The sequence below is a fragment of the Elephas maximus genome, chromosome 17 (assembly GCF_024166365.1).
Source record: "Elephas maximus indicus isolate mEleMax1 chromosome 17, mEleMax1 primary haplotype, whole genome shotgun sequence".
Lineage (NCBI taxonomy): Eukaryota > Metazoa > Chordata > Mammalia > Proboscidea > Elephantidae > Elephas > Elephas maximus.
In genome coordinates, this window is record NC_064835.1 from 13,806,181 (window position 1) to 13,829,875 (window position 23,695).

Sequence of the window (23,695 nt, forward strand, 5' to 3'; positions counted from 1 at the left end):
TTTGTTTGTTTGTTTGTTTGTTTGTTAGCTACCTCAGTTCTGTTGTAGGAGAAAAAAAGTGCTTCTCTTAAAAATACGTAGGCTTTGGCCTGTGTCTCATATTCTCTTTATTTAAATGATCTTGTGCCCTTAGAATAAGTCAATGCTGTACTCCCATGGTCTTGAATTCTTCATGTCCTACATTTTGTTCCTTTCTTGGCAGCAGTCTCTCAATCACCCAGAGCATCTTCTTCAATAGACACTTCATTCCTAGTGACCTTAGGTTATTAGTTTTTTCACTGTACCAAGTCATGGACTTGCAAAATCCCTTCCATGAACACTAACATGATATCACTGACCCCAACTAGAGCAGAAACCAATCCCAAAATGTCCTTATTACCTGAGAGACTACTGCCTACAACTACTCCCTGGTAACAATTTTCTTAGTGCAAGTCAACTTTGGCTAATTTAAGAAGGAGAGGGATTTAGTGTGTGGAGCTCACAGAACTGACACGAAGATTAGAGAATTAGGCTTGGGAAGGATTTATGGGAAGCAAGACATAAGCCAAGATTTCTGTATCTCACTATACAAACAATGTGCTTCTGACACCAGTCATTCGACAGTCATCCCAAGATGCTGGACCTCATTGTTCTCAGACATTTACAGCCATGCCTTTGGACTCGAGTCCCCTATATCTGCTGTGAAATATCTCTGTTAGACCTTATGCCTTTGCGTTACTCCTCAAGATTTAAAGTACCAGTTATGTTTAGACATGCTTAGGTCACCTTCCCATGATCTAGCTTCCAGGGAGGGGAGAAGAGAGTATCTACTCCTCTTCAGCTTCTGTGGTAGGACATGGTTCTTGTTCAACTAGTTGAAGTTTCTCCCAAATCAGAAGGGTATTTAGATACTGTGATCATGTATCCACTATAGTATCTGTTTCCAAGAGTTTTTCTTAAAAGTTCTCTGGTGAAATCTCCATTTATTCAGCAGGTAGTTTTTGATCCCTCATGATGTACCAGGAACTGTTAGACACTTAAAAAGAACTGTAATAGCAGGAGGTGGTGGTGAACAAAAGCAGAGGAATTTGTATTAAAATGCATTCATTAGGAATTAAGAATAGTGATATGTAAACAGGAGATTAGTAATATTCTTATCCTCTCTTTGTTCTTCAAATTATATGCATAATCTGTCCCTAAAAAAAACCAATGAATAGAGAACAATGCATAGTTAGTAAAAGGTGAAAGTTTAACTCTCTGGATAATTCAGCATTTCATACAGGGTCACGTTTGAGCTTTAGTCTCTAAGTAGGATGAAAGGGTTCATTTATTTGGAGAAAAACGTTCCTTTTCATTTGACCCTGGAGTTTTTATCAGTGATTAACTTGATTTTCCTACAAATTCCAGCTTGTGCCACAACCTCACTTTGTTTGGTTCCCTGAACTTTCCCTCTGCCTTCATTCTTCTGTCTGTGTCGGTTAAACATGAGATAGCTCTACTCAACTTAGACACGAGTAAGTTAGCTAAAATGTCTTTGCAGACATGAGCACAGAGTCATAACGATCAGCTGAATGCCCTTGATGGCAGCAACATTACTTTGTAAGTCAGTTGGATTATTCATGCACATCTGGTGCCATGTGATGAGCCATTTTGGGAGCGTAAGACTTTAAAGATAATGCAGAGATTCCCTTATTCTGTTTTCTTATCCAGGAATAAAATGCTGGCTCCAGTTACCTGAATTGTTTGAATTTTTTATGATGAACAGAATAAAAATGTTTAGGGGACTGAAGGGAAGCATTCTTATTAAGAGTTTTATGATTTCTCACAGGTACTCAATTATGCTTTTTATTATCTTCCACTGATTGGCAGAGCCAGAAGCTTAGCTATTCTACTATGACCACTTATGGTAGTAATGGACTAACACAAAAAACTGAGCAATCGGCCATGTGTTTCATGTTTTTTTACTATGTGAAACAACAGAAGATGAAAAGTTGCTGTTTTCCGATTCCTGGCCTTTAAATGTCATAGTATTTGCCTTTGCAGTCAATAGACTCTTTTCTTCCAAAGCTTTCAACTGTGCCTTGTCTCTTAGTGGCTTGAGCAACAGTGGTGTGGTGTTTCAAAATAAGCTCAGTGTATGCTGCAGGTGGCTGAAAAGATGTCCTCGCTGGGCTGGTCATGTTTCCGTTATTAGACTGTCGTGTCTTATCTGGAGAACTTCTAGGAAATAACTCTACATTCTAGCTGGGTTTCAAAGGACAGTTTAATTCATTTACTTGATACCGACTATGAACCAGGAGGCACTGTGCCAGAAGCTACAGATAAAAAGACAAAAAAGTAATGCCTGCTCTCAAGAAGCTTGCCATGTGGGCTAAGCTAGAGATACGTTTCTTTGCCGGATTCTACTCATGTTCCCAACCTCTAAAAATTGAGTTACACCTGGACGTAGTCCTTGGACTTCTTTTCCCCTATACTCGTACCCTAGATACTTTTCATTAGTCCTGCAGCGTTAGCTGCCTTTGATTTCTGATAGCTGCCAAACTTTTACTTCCAGCTCTGATCTGCCCCTAAATTCCAGACTAGTATTTTTTAAAATTTTAAACCGCCTACTTGATATCTCTGCCTGGATGTCTAAATTTAACATGTCCAAAACTGAACTTTTGATCCCCTCCCTTACCCCACCTGCCAAATCTGTTCTCCAGATTTCTCCCATCTCCATTCTTCAGTTGCTGAGAACAAAAACTTGGGAGTCATCCTTGATTTCTTTCTCCCACACCTCATACATAGTCCATCTGTTATCTCTATCAGTTCTACTTTAAAAAAAGAGAGAATACAACTGCTTCTTACCATTCACATTAGTCCAAGCCTCCGTCAGCTGTCACCTGTATTATTATAGCAGCTTCCTAACTTGCCTCTCAGAATTCACTCTCTCCTTTTTTTTTTCCTGTAGTCTATTTTCTGCATAACTGCCAGTTTATAAAAACTCAAGTTTATAAAAACTTGAATCATATAGATGACGTTACTCCATCCCTCAAACACATCAATCATGCTGTCACCTCAGGCCTTGTATTTTTATCCTCTCTTTGGAGCGTACCAAGTTATCTGCTTGACTCTTTCCCTCTGTAACACCCTGCCCATATTATCTAAAATACCTTTAGTCCTCTTAACCTACTTTTATTTTTCTCATCACTTAGGAATACCTGACTTACATGTCTTGCATGCTGTCTTCCCCACACTGGACTATAAGTTCTCAAAGAGCAGGGACCATCAAATTGCAAACGTGGAAGCTGTGTTGGCAAATGTTTTGGTGTGTGTCTCTTCACCACAATTAAAAAAAAAAGTGGGGGCTTTTTCTGTTTTGTACCTTGCTATATCCTCAGTTCCTAAAGCAATGCCTCACAATGTAGTAAGTGTCCAATAAAATCATTAACTCTTTACATTTTGCTCTGGGAGCGTGAAGGAGTACTTAGCTCTGCTGGAAGAGAGGGTACTTCCTAGAAAACACTTGCATTAATCCGGTGAAGGTGAGAAGAGAAGATTCCCGACAGATGTGAGTACATGGGAAGTAAAGGCACGAAGGTATTAAATAGCTCTTTATGTGCAATGAGCAACAACAGTTTGCTATGACTAGGTGTAAAGTGGAAAGTGGGACGTCATGGCAGGTAATGCTGGGGAGGAAGGTAGAAGCTAGGTACGGCATACTGAAAGACCTGGACTTTATCTTGTTGACAGTGGGAAATCATGGAAACACAGATGTTTCAAGTGAGGAGGTTACATGGTCAGATTGTATTTAGAAGACGAAACTGAGAGAGACCCAGAGACCTAGTTAAAACTGCGACTTTAGTAAAGGAGGTTGTGTGTTTTGGAGATTGCTTGTGTCTATTTTGAGAGGTGCTGAATTTCACTATAAAATTTTAAGTGGTCCTCAGAAAACACATTATGGAGTTCTGCTTTTTTCTAATATGAACAACCTTGATTTCTCTAGGGGTATATAAATATCGGAGGAGCCCTGGTGGTACAGTGGTTAAAGCACTTGCTGCTAACTGAAGGCTTGGTGGTTCAAACCCACCAGCCCCTCCACGGGAGGAAGATGTGGCAGTCTGTTTCCATAAAGATTTACAGCCTTGGAAACCCTATGGGGCAGTTCTGTTCTGTCCTATAGGGTCATTATGAGTTGGAATACTCAACAGCAACAGGTGTTTTTAAATTTTATATAGATAAATATCAGGAGTCCCTGGTGACACAAACAGTTCAGCACTTGACCACTAACCAAAACGTTGGTCATTTGAACCCACCCAGAAGCACTTCGGAAGACAGGCCTGGTGATCTGCTTCCGAAAGGTGATAGCCTTGAAAACCCTATGCAGCACAGTTCTATTCTGCATACATGGGGTCGCCACGACTCAGAATCAACTTGACGGCAACTAACAACAATATTAATATCATTTAGAGAGAAAGAAACCTCCACATTTATGAATCGTGCACATATTTATTATTTTTGCCTTACCCTTTATCAGATGTCTGTCCACATTGTATAGTTACCAGTTTTTCTTTTATTTTGTGTTTGCTTCATCTCTCCGTTTCCTGTGAGATACTGAATTTGCATTGCTTATTTAATACTTAACTAATACACAGTCCTCCTCTGTTTAGTTTTAAAGACAGAGAGGGGTGGGGGGAAGAACAAAACCAAGCCACTTTTCTTTCAGAAATCAACATATCATGTATCTTTTGGGGTTTACTGGTCTCCTGTTTTTGAGTACAGTGGGGGGAAGTGAATTCATTGATTTGGGGTCTCATTTTTTCACTCTTTAACATTTTGCTTTTCATAAAGAGGGCTTGTAACAGGCATAGCTTCAGTAAACAAGTATTTGGTAGATGGAGGAGGTGCTGTTATTGTCAGAGATAGGGTGGCAAAGCCACAGAGGTTTTCTTAAAGGCTTTTCTTTGCCTTTACTCTCCTGTAGTGCCTTACTTTCTTTTTGTCCCAAGAAACCCCTAAACCATGTCCTAGGAAATCCTTATTTATGATGTAAAGGATTATATTAGGAATTCCTCCTATGCTTATTTGATGGTCGTTAGAGGTATGCTTTTTAAAATACGGAGAATATGTTTTTTCCTGCTTAAGACTAATGGCTTTTTCTAAATAGAGCTGATTGTATCTTCCTGTTATTGTGAGAGCAGGGCAGCAGCCTGTATTTGGACACCACCTCAATGAAGGCTTATTTTGTCTCAGATGCTGGAGAAATGCTAGTGCGCTGTGTCCGTTACCTCATGTTCCTTCCACACAGAGGACCTGCTGTTGTGAAGAAACATTCCTCCGTTTGACATGAGTCTCCTGGGGTTCTCCATATTGCTGGGCTCCATCATCCTCTGACAAGGGCAGTGACACAGCACTACTCGCATTAAGCCCTGGGTCTGATGAGAAACAAAAGGGGTGTTCTCCTGGGTGAGCCATGGAGAGGCTGTGAAACGTGAGCTCCCCCTGGGACTTGCAGCCTTTGTCATTCCAGTTACCTTGGACTCTATTTTGACTTCTTGCTACTTTCCCAGCCCAGCAGAAGATAGGCTACCTTCCTAATCTTGATTGGAGTTATATATGAGAATTTGAATGTACCTGCAAAGGAAAGAGAGAATGAGAACCACCCAGAACCCAGTGCCGTCGAGTCGCCCTCCCAAATCATGTTCTTGGGAGGAACTGTCTTTGGTGTCTGAACTGTTGTTTCGGCCAGTGCAGGGGGCCAGTATTATCTTTTTTGTTTTTTAGAATTAAAAGAAGTACTGAAAAATACTGAGAATATAATAAACACTCAGGTTCACAATATCTTCTTATCTGTGAACATAGACTACCTTTCCATTTAATTCGGGGTATCTTTTATGTCTTTTAATATTGTTTTCTAGTTTTCTCAGAAAGACCTTGCATATCTGTGTTAGATTTATTTCCAGGCACCTAATACATTTTGTTGCTATCTTAAATAGCATTTTTTTTTTCTGTTACTGCTTTCTAATTGTTTGTTGCTGTATCGGAATGCTGTTGATTATGGCTGTGGGTTGTGTGTCCATCCTTTTTACTGATGTGTGTCGTAGTTAATCTTTACTTTTTTTGGCAGTCTAGTAGACAGGCGTATCTGCAAAGAATTTTTACATGTTTTTTATCTTTCTGTTGGGTAGGATCTCCAGTGTAATGTTTAAAAGGAACAGTAAAAGAGGACATCTTTATCTTGTTTCTGACTTTAAAGGGGGTGCTTCTAAAGTTCCAATGTGAAGTACTTGGATTTGAAGTATGACTTTTGTTGTAGGTTTTTGATAGATGCCATCCATCAGGGTAAGGTAGCTCTTTTCTATTCCCGTTTTTCTAAGAGTTTTTGTTTTTTTTTTTAAATCATGATTGAACATTGAATGTTATAGGATGTTCTTTCCGGATCAGTTGAGATAAGCATGTATTTTTCTTCTGTTAATCTGAATTTTAATGATAAATCTTCAGATATTTGCATTCCTGGAATAGATTGAACTTGATCATGAAGTATTAAGTTTTCTTATAAACACTGTAGAATTTAGTTTTATAATGTTATTTGGACTGTTTCCATCTATTTTCATATGTAAAATTGACCAGTAAACTTATTTTCTACTGATCTTTTCTGATTTTGTTATAAAGGTTGTACTAGCTTCATAAAATGAATAGGGTTGGTAATTTAAATTTTTCTGTTAAATTAACTGTTTCATTTAAGTCTAAAAATTTACAGTCATTCATAGTGTTCTTATGACTTGGGGATAGGTGTTTTAGTTTTTTCATTATTTTATTATATTTAATTTTCGTTTAGACTAGGTAATAGTCTCACATGGAAAACTTAAAAAGGGTGTAGACCAAAAATTAAGTCATCTCATGCATATCTTTTGTAGCCACTCAGATATTTGGCCCCTTGAAACCCCTGAAAACTAATTTCTTGTTAATAGTTTCCGTTGCTATTCAGTGTATAATTTTTATATACAAATGATCACAAAGTGTACTCTGTACACTTGCCTTTTGCATTAAATGGTAGATCTTCACTGCTATAATGAAGGGTCCTTGTGATTAAAAAAATTACTATAGATTCATCTCTTTTTTTTTTATTCCTAATAGTGTTTAACCCCACGATATGTCGACACACGCTCTTCTCAACACTGGGTTCCCTATTGCCAGCTTTCCTGTTCCCTCCTGCCTTCCAGTCCCTGTCCTAGGGCTGGTGTGCCCCTTTAGTCTTGTTTGTTCCATGGGCCTGTTCAATCTTTGGCTGAAGGGTGAACCTGAGGAGTGACCTCGTTACTGAGCTGAAAGGGTGCCTGGGGGCCATGCTCTCAGGGTTTTCTTTAGTCTCTGTCAGGCCAGCAAGTTTGGTCTTTTTTTTTTTTTTGAGTTAAAATTTTGTTCTACATTTTTCTCCAGCTCTGTCTGGGACCCTCTATTGTGATCCTTGTGAGAGCAGTCGGTGGTAGCTGGGCACCATCTAGTTGTACTGGACTCAGTCTGGTAGAGACCTTGGTAGAAGTGGCCCATTAATCCTTTGGACCAATCTTTCCCTTGTATCTTTAGTTTTTATTATTATTCCTTGCTCCTGAAGGGGTGAGACCAGTGTAGTATCCTCGATGGCCACTCACAGGCTTTTAAGACCCCAGATGCTACTCACCAAAGTAGAATGTAGAACATATTCTTTATAAACTATGTTATGTTAATTCAGCTAGATGTTCCCCCACGACCATGGTCCCTGTAGCTGTCAGCTCAGCAATTCGGTCCCTCAGGGAGTTTGGATGTGTCTGTGGAGCTACCATGACCTTACCTTGTACAGGTTGTGCTGGCTTCCCCAGTGTTGTGTACTCACCAAAGTTTCCCCTTATCTGTTATCTTTGTCTGTTATCTATTATCTAGTTAGTGTTTTTCCATCCCCACCCCTCCCCTCCCTTGTAACCATCAAAGATTATTTCTTTTTGTCTGTAAACCTTTTCATGAGTTTTTACGTGGTGGTCTCCTACAATATTTGTCCTTTTGTGAATTGATTTATTTCACTCAGCATAATGCCCTCCAGATTCATTGATGTTATGAGATGCTTCACAGATTCATCATTGTTCTTTATCGTTGCATAATACTCTGTTGTGTGTATGTACCACAGTTTATCCATTCATCTGTTGATAGGCATCTAAGTTGTTTCCATCTTTTTGCTATTGTGGACAATGCTGCACTGAACATGGTTGAGCATATCTATTCTTGTGACGACTCTTACTTCTCTAGGGTATATTCGTAGGAGTGGAATTACTAGATCATATGGTATTTCTATTTCTAGTTTTCTAAGGAAGCACCATATCGCTTTCCAAAATGGGTGTATCATTTTGCATTCCCACCAGCAGTGCATAAGACTTCCCATCTCCCCTCAGCCTCGCCAACATTTGTTATTTCCTGTTTTATTGATTCGTGCTGATAATGCCGGGGTGAGATGGTATCTCATTGTGGTTTTGATTTGCATTTCTCTGTTTGGGCTAGAGATCGTGAGCATTTCCTCGTGTGTCTATTAGTCACTTGAATGTCTTCTTTGGTGAAGTGTCTATTCATTTCCTTTGCCCATTTTTTTTTTTTTTACTGGAGTATTTGTCTTTATGTTGTAGAGGTATTGGATTTTCTTGTAGATTTTAGAGATTAGACCTTTGTCTGATTTGTAATAGCCAAAAATTTTTTCCCAGTCTGTAGGTTCTCGTTTTACTGTTTTGATGAAGTCTTTTGATGAGCATAAGTATTTAATGTTTATGAAAATCCCAGTTATCTAGCTTATCCTCTGGAGCTCATATGTTGTTGGCTGTGGTTTGTACCCTGTTAATGCTGTGTATTAGGGCCGCTAGCGTTGATAGTATTTTTTCTTCTATGAATTTCATAGTTTTTGGCTTTATATTTAATCCATTTTGAGTTAGTTTTTGTATATGGTGTGAGGTCTGGGTCCTGTTTCATTTTTTGCAGATGGACATCCAGTTTTGCCAGCACCATGTTAAAAATACTGTCTTTTCCCCATTTGATGGTAGTTTTTATTTAATAGGGGTTTCTTTTGGAGTAAGATAGCTTTATTTAAAGACTCCGATTGATTGTATAGGTCTGCATTTGGGGAGCAACAGATTGACAGAATTGATAGGGTTAAGACTACTGCCATAGGCCACCTGTGAATACACCTTTAGGCAGTTGTGAGGGATAGATGGGACACCTCCTGGATACCTACAATCTCAGTGTGATACAGGCAGCTGCAGAAAATGTAAATTCCATCATTTCTCTCTAGGACGCACCTTGAGATTGTGAGTTGTTGCTTTTATAAGGATTTGGAGACATGAAGTCCAAAGGCAGATGCTCTCTGCCACTGGAAGAAAAGCCCCTGATTATAGACTGTAATTTTCCAGCTTCCAGAAAATTATGTACCGTATTTATTGTTTGTACCCTTAGTACAGTTTATGAGGCTACTCAGAGCTGAGAATGGTTTAAATTGAATTAACCTTTTGTCTCTATCCATCTTTGAGTTCCAGGTATTGTCATGAATTCCCCTCAGGCTAAAATTCCTGGCAGGAACCTAAAGTCTTTTTGAGATAGTTCGCCAGGTTTTCATTTGTTCTGTAATCACAGACTCATGACTGAATTGTGATTGAAGAAATGCTCCCAGGTACCTTGGGAATAAAGGGTGAGGATGGGCAGTAAGGAGCAAGGCGCGTATGTGTCCCAAACCTGATCACCGTGCCACTACAGTCTGCTTGTATGCCACCCGAGGCAGGTGTGCCATAGCCCAGGCACCCCGCGGGTGTGAAGGATTGCTTATGTCTGCATGGAGTAGAGCTAGCCTAACACCACTGGAGATGCTTCATTCTCCAGTCCCGTTTGTTAGTACCACCTTCAACCCCGCTCTGTCACAGGCCTGATTTCTAACTGCTAGTGATTCAGAGACCCTTAAAGTAAAAGCTTTTCACTCTGTGAGTGTTTTTATTTAATAGAGAAGGGAAGAGGGGGGAGGAGGAGCAAATATTAGTTTGTCTGTGGGTGGAGCTCTTCATGGGGCTGTGGCTAGCATTTGGCTTCCGTTTATCACTCTCAGTTAACCATGTGTAGTAACATTTGTTTCACCTATGATGTGGTTGTTTTCTGTTAGAAGGTCATGGTAGAATGGGCTAGAGGACCCCCAAACACAAATATAGTATATATTACATTTTAGCACTTGATGATTGCAATACATCTCTGTCAATAATATATTCCAAGGTAGGTTTGTAGCATTTTGCCTACTTTAGAATAGAAATGAGGCTTATAAATTTTAAATATTGTTAAAAATTAGATAAAGGAATTGATCAATAGAATATAAATTGAGAAGAATACTTAGTCATTACCTTTTAAGACTGTAGCTTGGGGCAGCCATTGGGACTGGTGCTAAGAAAGCTCAGATAATACAATGTATGCAAACAGAGTCCAGTTTGAATTGAGTTTTGAATAGTGAATAAGCTAAGCTGGGAGACTAGGTAGAAATTGGTTTCCAGAATTTACTGGGAGTTTTGTAAAATTAAGATTTCTTGTGTTTACTGATTTACCCTGTGTGAAGATAATCCAAAATAAGAAAATTGGGAGTAAACAGATTATGCTGAAATCATGATTTTTATTTATGTAGCTTTTGCAGGAACTCACCCAGGGTATATAGTGAGTCACAGCCCAAATACTGTTTTTCGTTTGTATATAATGAAGAGTGAATATTTGTTATAGCCCATATCCAGAATCTTACCCCTATACAAAAGTCTGCTGGCCTTTGATAAATAACAGCCACCAAATACTGACAAAAGTGTCAATTTTGAGATTTAAACAGTGGGAAGGGAGATGCAGAAAGTGATAATGGTGATGGCACAAAGTGAGGTGAGGTTGGAGAGTTATGAAGGAAGCAGATCACGAAGGGCCTTTTATATCACTGTATTCATTTCCTATCGCTGCTGTATTTGTTAGTGGCTTAAAACAACATCTGTGTATTATCTCACAGTGTCTGTGGGTTGAGTCTGGGAACAGCATGACTCAGCTGGGCTCTCTGCTTAGGGTCTTTCTCACAAGGCTGAAATGAAGGTGTCAATGGGGCTGTGTTCCTTACTGGAGGCTCTGGAAAAGGATCATCTTGCATGCTCATTCACGGTGGTAGCAGAATTCTGTTGCTTCTCATATTCTTTATGTGGCCCCCTCCATCTTTGAGCCAGCAGTGGGCGCAGCAAGTTCTTCCCTTGCTCTTAATCTCTCTGACTTCCTCTTCTACCTCCAGCGGGAGAAGCTCTACTTTTAATTGCTGTGTGATTAGACTTGGCCCACCCAGATAACCTCCCTATTTTAAGGTTGGCTGTGCCGCCTAAAATAATCTTGAGAATAATACTAGGGGACAAAGGTCATGAAGCCAAAATTCTGCCTGTGGCGATCATGTTTAAGAGTTAAGGCTTTGTTGTCGGTATTGTGTGATTTTCAGTAGAGAAGTGATGTGATCAAATCTGTGCAGCAATCACTCTGGCTGTACAATAGACAAAGGATGGCCCGGGGCCACTCTGAAGTCATGGAAATCCAATTGAGAGAATATTATTTGGGATTCTTTTACAGATAACGGGAGCTACTCTAGCTATTTTAAGAAGAGGTTTAATACAGGGTATTAGTTACTTACAAAACCTTTGAAAGTATTGGAGGAGCAGGCTTAGGCTGCCTCCCCAGGCTTAGCTCTAGAACAGTACAGGGGGACTGGCCCATCTCTGCCAGATTCTAAGGGAAGAATCAGGAAGCTGCTGTCCCTGGGGCTGGATCACACACACCACCTTAGCCATGATCTGGAGATCAGCAAGCTGCTGGCAGGACTGCTGGCTCCGGGAACACACTGCCTGAACTGCAGTCTGTAATTAGGAAGCCTGTACCCAAACTATTCCCACACCATGTCTGCTAGATCCACTACTTCTTTCCCAAGTCTGATTGAATGTGCCTGATAGAAGCAAAATCTCATTTGCAAGGGAGTGTGGGCAATGTAGATTTCAGCTCCCGAGTTTTTGCAGTACAGGAAGGCTCAGCTCCCGAGTTTTTGCAGTACAGGAAGGCTCAGCTCCCGAGTTTTTGCAGTACAGGAAGGCATACCAGAAAGAGGTTGGAACAGATGTTGAGGGAGCTCATCTAGCTTTTGCATCCACAGAAAGCTGTAGCTCTCCAGATTATTAATGGTAGTGTCTTGAATTTACAAGGCAAATAGGCAAGAGAGATACAGAGAGATTCATATTTAGGAGGAGGAATTAATGGGACATGGTACTTGATTAAATGAGAGGGGAGGAGAGATAGGACAGAATTAAGGGTGAGTCTCCAGTTTCTGGCTAGGATACCTGGGTGGTTTCTGGTGCCATTTACTGAGGTAAGGAAGACGAAGAGAAGATGGCCGGAGAGTGGCGATGAATTATTTTTGGACGTGTTGATTTTGAGAAAATGGGGACCTTAGAGTATCCCAATTTGTAGGTTGTATACTCTGTAGATAAAAACCAAAAAAAAAAAAAAAAAAACCAAACCCACTGCCTTCGTGAGTCGGTTCCGACTCATAGTGACCCTGTAGGACAGCATAGAACTGCCCCATAGAGTTTCCAAGGAGCGCCTGGCAGATTTGAACTGCCAGTCTCTTGGTTAACAGCTATAGCACTTAACCACTATGCCACCAGGGTTCCCACTATGTAGATAGACTTGACTATTTGTAGCAAATAGGCTAGTGGCTGCATGTGGGTCATAGCTTTGTGTGCCCACATGTTTAAGATCAATTCAGATGGTTATAATGTCTTAGTATAAATGAGTTTAGGATTATGCCATTAGTATTATAAGATTAAAAATGTTACAATGACTTTGGGCCACTGGTAATAATGATTTTATAACCCTGTGACCACCGTTAACATCCTTCATTTCTCTCAGTCATCTTGCAAGTAAGTGAGACTGCAACTGTGAATCAGTATACATCACTATTAGTCATCTCAGAAGTATTTAGACTCTAATCTTCGGGATGCTTAGCAGCACTATGCCACGCACAACTGCAGAAAAGATCATGTCACCTATAAGCTTCCATTAGTGTGCCATCATACCGCAGGAGAGATGCATATGATTGCTGTCAGTGAAGCTGTTAAGTTGTGCTCAGATCTTCTGATTAGCTGTCAGGCCTGAGGTCTTCAGGTGTACGTGTCCACTGATCTTTCAGTGGATGTATCAGTAATAGCTTGATATCAGAGAACCAGGCATTCACCTAGGTGATTTTTTTAAGACAATGACTCTATTATTTTATAAAACATGATACAAGTTCACTATTAAAAATATTAAAGCATACAGAAAAGTGCATGGAAGAGAGCAACAAATCAGAATTCCACCATCCAAAAGAAAAAAAAGCAGCATAATTAATTAGTGACTCATCATTCCAGACAGCTGTAGATAAGTGGATACATAAGTAGGGAGGGAAGGAGAGAGAGAGAGGGACTTACATAGGTAGATAGGTTGGCAGGAGGGGAGGAAGCAAGATAGGTAGATAGATGGATAGATGAAGGTATTAATTTTATAAAAATGGAATTATACAATATATAGCATTTATGCTATTTTAATAGAAGCCCTGGTGGTGCAGTGGTTAAGTGCTTGGCTGATAACCAAAAGGTTGGCAGTTCAAACTCACCAGTCACTCCTCAGGAGAAAGACGTGGCATTCTGCTTCTGTAAAGAGTTAAGGCCTTGGAAACACTGTGAGGCAGTTCTACTCTGTCTTACAAGGTCGCTATGAGTTGGAATTGACTTGATGAATTTGGCTTTTGGTTTTTGTGCTATTTTAAACAATTAAATGTAATTTTACTTGAATTTAATATGAAGAAAAAACTAAAGCAACACTGAACTTCATATAAATATTTCTTCAAATTAGCTCCTAAGAGAACTTTTCCTAGGACTGAGAAAAAAAGATCATGAAGAATGCTTTGACATCAAAGTTTTTATTTTTTAATTCAGAGTTTCAATTTTAGATAGTATTGATCAACTCCCTGTTGTGAAGACTTCTTTTGCTCACACCTCCTGATTTTTATTGGTTATATTACTTTTACTTTTATAAGAATATATAATACACATTTTTTTAAATAGAGTCATAGTTGTTTAGTTTTACATTTTACTAGATTCAGAGCTCACAGCTAATTCTTTGCTAAGTAGCTGCTTTTATTTTTAAGGATTCACAGGTGCTCTATTCCCTGAGTTCTTTCTTCTTTTGGAATATCTGCTTGTCAGATTTATTCCTGAACAAAACTTAGCTAGGTATAACATCCTTGAGTCATGCTTTCTCATCTGTTTGGTCAGTAATGGTGATGTTTTACTCCTTGGTTTGTTTTATCAGCTCTGCAGTCTCCCCTTTTATCTCACTCTGCTCTTTATCATTTGTCTTTGAGCTTTTGTTTTATTATATATTCATGCACTTACTAATTTCGATAACTTAACGCATTTGTGGAGCATTTCCATTTCCTTTTTTCAGATTGAGTTCTGCCTCGGCCTTTTGCTTATTGTGCTCCTTTCCTTAATTCTTTTTGCTTAGCTACCATTCTGTGTCTTTTCTTCCTGCTTATTCTTAAAAAGTGGGTTCCTCTCCCCAGACATTTCTTTGCTGAAATGTAGTATGGACAACTTCTCTTTGATCACTTTGCCATTGGTTCTTCTTTTCCTCCTAGTCCAAGCTTGAGAGCCAGGGTTCTGCCCACTTTTCTGTAATACGAAGGGAGAGCATCTCCGGAGTTGGGTTCAGCTCATATTTGACCACCTGGGTTCTGCTGTTTTTTTTCTGAGATTTTGTTAAATTATTATAACCTAAAAAACAACAACAAAAAAAAGTAGTGCCGTCGAGTCTATTCCGACTCATAGCGACCCTATAGGACAGAGTAGAACTGCCCCACAGAGTCTTCACTTATTTCAGGGCATACACTAGTAGATAGGGTTAGGGAAAGATACCCTTGGACTTTGAATCATTTCCTTTTCAGCTTGGGAAGTTTCAAGCCCTGGTAATTTTGTTTGTTTGGCTTTTTTGTTTTGTTCGCCTTTGCTAAGATCCTGGCACCCTGGCAGTGCGAAGTAGAGGTTCTTGGCCCTCAAGGCTTTTCCTCAATGTCTCTCCTGGCTGACCCCTTACCCCATCAGCCCGTGCTCTTCTGATTGGGAGGTATTAGTCAGTATGCTCAGGATTTTGTCTCCTCGCCTTCTTTATTTTGGCTTCTGGGGGTTGGGCAAGGATCCTCACTTAGCTGAACTCTACCTAGTGCAGAGCTTTCAGTTCCTTTTAAAAGGTTGTGGTGGAAGGTGATGCCCCCTTCTTTTGTTGGCTACTGCCACAACCTTTTAAAAAATAAACTGGTGGTTTATTTACCCTTTCACAAAACACTATTTTTGGCTAAAGTCTTGGGAGAAGAAGATTTTATAATCTGTTTCATGATACCATCACCTTTTCCAAGAAGTCCCACCTAGGTAGATTTCAATCTTATATTTTCTAAGGGGTGTGCTTTATATGTTTTAATAGTGTAAGATCCAGAATAGCAGGAATATAATGTTAATATTTCTTATTTGTATATGAACTTAGAATTTGCAAAATCCTTACTCATTATCATTTCTAATTTTTTGTTTATTATGGTAAAATTATGTAACAAAAAATTGCCATTTCAACCATTTTAAGGTTTACAGTTCAGTGGCATTAATTACGGTCACAGTGGTATTTCCCATTGGTGGTTACCATCACCACTGCCTATTTCTAAAACTTTTTCATCACCCCAAATAGAAACTCCACAATAACTAAGCAATAACTCTCTGTTCCTTCCTTGCCCCAGCCCCTGGTAACTTCTAATCTACTTTGTTTCTGTATGTATTTGCCTATTCTAGATATTTCATATGAGTGGAATCATACAGTATTAATCCTTTTGTGTCTGACTTATTTCCCTTAACATAATCTTTTCAAGGTTCATCCATGTTGTAGCATGTATCAAAACTTCATTCCTTTTTATGTCTGAATAATATTCCATCATACATATACATCACATTTATCTATTCATCTGTTGATAGACACTTGGGCTGTTTTCACCTTTTGGCTATCGTGCATCATGCTGCAATGAACATTGGCATACTAGTGTCTGTTTGAGTTCCTGTTTTCAGTTCTTTTGGGCATATACCTAGGAGTGGAATTGCTGGATCATATGGTGATTCCATGCTTAACTTTTTTGAGAAACCATTTTCCACAATGGTTGCACCATTTTACATTCCTACCAGCAGTATATGAAGGTTATAGTTTCTTCACATCCTCACCAACACTTGCCGGTTTCTGCTTTTTTTGTCATCGCCATCCTCATGTGTGTAAAGTCGTATCTAACTGCGGTTTTGATTTACATTTTCCTAATGATGAACGGCATTGGGCATCTTTTCATTTGTTTATTGGCCATTTGTATACCTTTTTTGGAGAAATGTTGCTATAAACCTTTGATTGTTTTTCTGAGTTCTGACAAAGTTGACTGTGACAGTTTCTGCTTGTTTTTTAATGCTTCTGTGAAGGGATGGTAGCTTGGAGCTGCTTACTTTGCCATTTGGCTGACCAGGAAGCTCTCATTATTATTTTATTTAATTTATAATTGTCTTATAAAGGTAGGAAGGGCAGAAGTTATTATCCCACTTTTACTAATGAGGAAACTGAGATCTAAAAGGATTAAATGAGTTGCCAAATTACACAGCTAATTAAAAGATAGAGTTAATAACAGATATATGAGGAAATGTTCACGATCATTAGCCATTAGAGAAATGCAGATCAGAACTACAGTGAGATTTCATCTTACTCCAACAAGGCTGGCATTAATCCAAAAAACACAAAATAATAAATGTTGGAGAGGCTGTGGAGAGATTGGAACACTTATACACTGCTGGTGGGAATGTCAAATGGTACAACCACTTTGGAAATTGATTTGGTGCTTCCTTAAAAAGTTAGAAATAGAACTACCATACGATCCAGCAATCCCACTCCTTGGAATATATCCTAGAGAAATAAGAGCCTTTACATGAACAGATATATGCACACCGCTGTTTATTGCAGCACTGTTTACAATAGCAAAAACACGGAAGCAACCAAGGTGCCCATCAACGGATAAATGGGTAAATAAATTATGGTATATTCACACAATGGAATATTACGCATCGATAAAGAACAGTGAGGAATCTGTGAAACATTTCATAACATGGAGGAACCTGGAAGGCATTATACTGAGTGAAATTAGTCAGTTGCAAAAGGACAAATATTGTATAAGACCACTATTATAAGAACTTGAGAGATAGTTTAAACTGAGAAGAAAACATTCTTTTGTGATTACGAGAGGGCGGAGGGAGGGAGGGTGGGAGAGGGGTATTCACTAATTAGATAGTAGATAAGAACTACTTTAGGTGAAGGGAAAGACAGCACACAGTACAGAGGAGGTCAGCACAATTGGACTAAACCAAAACAAAGAAGTTTCCTGGATAAACTGAATGCTTCGAAGGCCAGCGAAGCAGAGGCAGGGGTCTGGGGACCGTGGTTTCAGGGGACATCTAAGTCAGTTGGCATAATAAAATCTATTAAGAAAACATTCTGCATCCCACTTTGAAGAGTGGCATCTGGGGTCTTAAACGTTAGCAAGCAGCCATTTAAGATGCATCAATTGGTCTCAACCCACCTGGATCAAAGGAGAATGAAGAACACCAAGGACACAAGGTGATTACGAGCCCAAGAGACAGAAAGGGCCACATGAACCAGCGACTACATCATCCTGAGGCCAGAAGAACTAGATGGTGCCCGGCTACAACCGATGACTGCCCTGACAGGGAACACAACAGAGAACCCCTGAGGGAGCAGGAGAGCAATGGGATGCAGACCCCAAATTCTAATAAGACCAGACTTAATGGTCTGACTGAGACTGGAAGGACCCTGGAGGTCATGGCCCCCAGACCTTCTGTTGGCCCAGGACAGGAACCATTCCCGAAGCCAACTCTTCAGACATGGTTTGGACTGGACAATGGGTTGGAGAGGGATGCTGGTGAGGAGTGAGCTTCTTGGATCAGGTGGACACTTGAGACTATGTTGGCATCTCCTGCCTGGAGGGGAGATGAGAGGGTGGAGGGGGTTAGAAGCTGGCAAAAAGGACAGGAAAAGAGAGAGTGGAGGGAGAGAGCAGGCTGTCTCATTAGGGGGAGAGTAATTGGGAGTGTGTAGCAAGGTGTATATGGGTTTTTGTGTGAGAGACTGACTTGATTTGTAAACTTTCACTTAAAGCACAGTAAAAATTATTTAAAAAAAAGAAAAAAGATAGAGTTAAGACTGTGAAGTTCAGATCTTCTAACTCCAAGGCCAGTGCTATTTTTGCTGTACCATATTACTCCACTTGTAATGGTTATCTCTATCCCCAAGCACAGACATCTTACCATGCCTTTAATGTTCCTACCACCCTTATTATGTCACTGGTTTTAACTGAATTAAAGCCAAGAGCAGGTGGAGAGGTAGGGGGATAATTGTACATGACTGTTGTACTCTGATCCTGAATTAACTCAGTATGTCTTGGTTATAATAAAGCTGACCAAGATCTTTTTAGCATTTTCTCCTTCTCTGTGCGTAGGAAACTCCCCAGCTTCCTCAATAAAGCCAAGCCTAGATCTTCCAAGGCTGGCAGTGGAGACAAGATTTTCCATGTTGGGAGCTTGACCTTGTGGGCCTTATTTTCATCTCTATAGTTTACTTTCTTCTTGGTATCTTTTGTTTCTTACTCTTATCTTAATCAAGGAACTTGTATCCCTCATTTGCCGCTTTATTATAAGAATGTATCTTTGACTTTTCCATAAATTCTTTGTGTGCAGCCAAAATGAAGCTGGAACATTAAAAAAAGGGTTCACTGCAGGAGCTGGATTAGCAGCTCACATACAATTAGATGTTCTTGTTTGTAAGTTATAGCTCCCCCAGGGCTTGGAAACTGTTGGCCTACTTCCGTCTTCCCACCTGTTACCGAAGAACATGCACTTAGATGTCTGCCGTTGACACCCAGGAAAGCAAGTTTTACGGAGAGATTTGACTTCTCTCTATTGTCTTTATAGGGCTTACCTTTCTAGGTTCTACTTTCCTCTATAAGCCTATTCGTATGTAATGATTAACAGCAGTCATGGTGACCATCTTCAGGAGAAGCCCTTCCCCTAGCCGTGGGACTGTGGTTTTACTGTGGCTTCAACAGGGCAACCATATCAGGTCATGATATTCATCCAAGTAATACATACATGTGTATAATGGCAAGGGGTAATATTAGAATAGAATATGAGAATGATATTGAGGATAGCAGTGTATTTATAGTTATGAAGAAGTCCATAATTCATGTGCTAGCAGTTTAAACTGTTTTCCTTTTTATCGTTCTAGGTACCATGAACTAATCACAAAATATGGGAAGTTGGAGCCTTTGGCAGAAGTGGACTTAAGACCGCAGAGCAGTGCAAAAGTAGAAGTCCACTTTAATGATCAGGTGGAAGAAATAAGCATTCGTCTGGACCAAACAGTTGCAGAACTAAAGAAGCAATTAAAAACTCTAGTGCAATTGCCCACAAGCAATATGCGTCTCTACTATTTTGACCATGAAGCACCCTTTGGCCCAGAAGAAATGAAGTACAGCTCTCGGGCATTGCATTCCTTTGGCATTAGGGATGGAGATAAAATTTATGTGGAATCCAAAACAAAATAACCTCTACCAGCCTTGTAAAAACACATAGAAGGACTTCTTGCAGGGCATTTGTTTCCAATGTGGTTTTCTTTAGGAGGGAGAAGTTTGTTTTTGTTGGTTTTGTTTAGGTTTTGGGGGCTTTTGTATAATTTTCCCCTAGGTTGGGCAGGGGGCTGTTTTGGTATTTTCTGGTACAGATTTCTTTGGCTGAGCCAGTATTACTGGCCAGATCTCCAGTCCATGCGCTGTCCCTATGAAAGAAATGACTAAGAAATCACTGACTTCTTACTGTGCTCACGGGATTTGTCTGACACTTGGTTATCATTACCATTTGGGTACACCTGTGAAAATAGCATGAATAGTATATCCCCTCAGAAGGGTGTGTTATGGTATTTAAATCAGGAAATGAGGGATGTCTACAGGAAGGGCCAGCACTTCTTCCCGTTCCTCCTTTTTCTTCCCTCTCCCTCCTTTTCCCTTTTGGTTCAGTTTTTTGACTTGTGTCAACACATGTTTACCTAATACTTTTATTCTGTCTATAATTAATTTATTTCTCAACTTGGGTGACTTTTCTTATTTCTCCCTTTTGAAAGAATTTAAAGTGTTTTAAGCATTTCTCAACCTGGTTCTGATCTCAGGTACTCAGTAAGAACCTGTATAACTCTGTTCGAACCCTAGAGAGGAGTAGCTGGACAGTCAAAGCTCCAGGAAGACATGTTGTTATTCTGGAAGCACAGACAGAGCCATCTCATTTCTTTGTATGTTGCTATCTCAATTTAATGTTCCTCACATATTATACCAAGCGTTGCTTCAGTAACATGTAATATTCCAGACTCCAGTGTTCCTTTTTTGTTTCAAAGAATATATTTCCTCGTATCTTTCTTTTTCATTCCTTTAAACTATTGGGAATAGAGGCCTGACTTTATGGAGAATCCAATACAGTAATGGATATTGTGCCAGGAGGGTTGGAATTAGCTTAGAAACTGTCTGTGGCGTGTGTGAGAGAGTGAAGTGGGGGAACATGGGAGGAAGAGTGCACCAGCCCTCCTGTCGGTATCATCAGTTTGAAGCCCCCTCTCTTGCACTTTTCATTAAAACTGGGAAATTCTAATCAACGGAGCTTTGATTCCCAGTTCTTTCCTGGGATTTTGTGGTGTCATAATTGAGCAATTCTTTTTGTTTTACATTTCAGTTTAGTTGCCCCAATAGAAAAACATGTCTGCCTAATCTGTGAGTAAAGTGTAAGTATCAAAACTTCAGAATGTTTTGTAAAAGCATGAAGTCCTTTTTCTTCAAAAGCTGGTTCTACCTGCTCTGAAATCTTTCTGTTTGTTCTTCTTTTCTCTTGTTTATCAGATGCAATCCCTTTCTTTAATATATATCTTTCTTGGTCGACCATGTTGACAGTGAAAGACTTGAGGAAAATAGTTAGCTTAACTGGGGCAAAAGTTGTGCCCCTGAAGTATTTTTCAAAGAATGTAATCATTAGCTGATTCCATTTGACATTCTGACCTTTGTTACCTGATTCCATCTCCCTACAAATTCTCTAATTTCTTTTGAAGATTTGGGTGAATCATAAATTCTTCACGTGTGAGGAGTTGGTTTTATTATTGCTACTTTTTTATTTTCGTGTGCCATAATGGCAGATGTTTATTCTCTTCATGCACTTCGGGTTCATTATCTGTAAAGCCTTTGACTCAGGCCTATGAGTCAAATCTACATTCACTGTAACATTCAAGGTGGAAACCAAAGGGTTTGAGAAAGATGAATGAGGCCTGTTCTCCTGCTGCTGCAGACTTTATCTTTCAGAATCATAAAAATGAGCAATGGAGATCCAGGCTGGGTGTAGACAAGAATAATTATTTTGCAATCACATTTTCCTGACACATTTTTGGAAGTGCGAAAAAAGTGTGGTGGCAACAGTGTCATGAAGATTCAAACTGTGGGTGCTCCGTGTGTGTGCGCATGAGTGCAGAGAAATTTGAGAGGGAAACAGTGTAATTGAGCCCGTTGCTGTCGCCAGGGTGGGAAACAGATGTACTCTTATTTTTTGAAGTTGTATGACCCTGACTGTCCCACAGCAAAAGGCAGAGCAAGCACTTATGTTATGCTTTAATCATAAGTGGAATGGTCATAATTAATAAGATATTTTGTATATGACAAAGTTTTATGAAATGCTTTTTTATTGTTAGAGACCTGTTTCTTTTGTTATTATAGCACACAGTGTTCATCAGCTGCAGGCATACCTCTTTTGTTATACAGTTGCATGTAAGGGGAACTTCGAATTTAATTCAGTGGACGTGGGTATTTTTAGAGCATTGTAATTTGATGGTTTTAATAATTGCCGAATAATTTTTGATTAAGAAAAATCTCATACAATTACAGGTCTTTTAGAGTTATAGAAGAGCAGTGAATGAGAAAAGCTATTTGAGCACGTGTGCTTGTATATTCATTTGGTGGCTGAGTAACGATGCTGCTTTTGAAATAAAATGGGTGCTGTGTAGACACGCGTAACCAAAATTATTTTTATAGCAGGCTTAAAAAAAGGAGAGAAGGGGCCATGGGCCTTTGAGTCTAAAAGTTACGTATAACTGATCGGCTACAGCATATCTGTATTTTAATATTGACTTTGTCCAGATTCAATGAGAACATATTATTGACGTTTAAGAGGCTGAATGCTGCCATAGCCAGTATTACAGATACGTTTGCTACAGGCAAAGTGTATGGAACATGCCTTTTCTAAAATAGACATTCTTTTCAGTTATGACAAAAGAAGAGAGTAACGAAAGAAAGCCAAATCAAAACCAAGGGATCCTTTTCTATGTGTGGGCTGCTGAAGCCACAGTGAAAGTCAGTTTTTGGATTTGAATTGTTGAAATATCTCAATATTGCTTTAAAGGAAAAAACATCCAGAGTCACGTCTTTTTTCATTATTAAAAGTTTCTGTTGTTTCTGCAAACTATGGCCACCACGGCCATAAATACATAATAAAGCAGCAGATATAATAACCTCTTGTTTTTTTAAAGACCTTTTAGTGAAAATTAAGCCCCAAACATAACTTGAGTTATGTGTGACAGGGATGAATGCTATGATACTGTGTTTTAAAAGGTTTACTTTAAAAAAGTGAAAGTCTGTTTCTAACCAGATGTTTCCTCTATATTGCTGAAAAGCAGTGTTATGAACAGAGAACACTTGTTGAGCAGGTTGCTTGCTGATCACCACCTGAGGCACACAGCCAATAGCTTTTCCCAGTGCATGTGCGAGTTGCAGCTTGCCACATGGGAAGTGCTAGGCTCCAGGGCATGTAAAACATGAATACAGGTAACTAGATTGTTCTAAGCAATGTCATTTCTGTTTATGAATTTGATTTTTCCCTTCATTTCATGTTAGATTGAAAATGCAAACTGCTTTCAAGACCACCCAGAAGCTATCTGTGTTACCAGACGTGTTTTGAACGCTCTACTGTTTTCATAGGTGCTTCCTTAAAATATATGTCCATTGTAGTGACGGAGAGGGACTGGACTCTCTCAGGCTCTTTACTTGCCAGTTGTCTCCTGCAGGTAATGGAAATATATATATTTTATTTTAGAATATAATTTAAACATGAAGGTCTATTCTTTGCACTTTTTATTAATATATATATATAGATAATCTTTAAAAAAATTAAAGATCCAAGTCCATTTTCTCTTTGTGTTCTGCTTTTTTTCCTGGGGTGGGAGTCAAGGTTTTATGTTTATTTTTATATAGCTTACTCAGCTGAAAGAGTATGACCATTTTAATAGAAATATTGCCAAAGTTAGAAATGAAAACGGCCAAAGAAAGATTCATAGGAAATGTGTTACTGTTTTCGGTTGGCAAAATGTTATACTTCTAACCTGCTCTCTGTATTAGGGTTCTCCAGAGGAACAGAACCAACAGGATGTGTATTAAATAGATTTATTTTAAAGAATTGGCTCTCATGATTGTGAGGGCTAACAAGCCCAAAACCCCTCA

At 39.3% G+C, this 23,695-nt stretch overlaps 1 protein-coding gene across 1 annotated transcript in view; it reads left to right on the forward strand.

Annotated features, from left to right (window-relative positions):
- Positions 1 to 23,418, forward strand: part of TBCEL (tubulin folding cofactor E like) — an 81,811-nt gene extending 58,393 nt beyond the window's left edge. The window contains exon 8 of the mRNA XM_049856802.1: positions 19,405 to 23,418. Within this exon, the coding sequence (XP_049712759.1) occupies positions 19,405 to 19,723 (319 nt within the window). The 3' untranslated portion in view covers positions 19,724 to 23,418. The remainder of the gene's footprint in view (positions 1 to 19,404) is intronic.
- Positions 23,419 to 23,695: the final 277 nt, after the last annotated feature.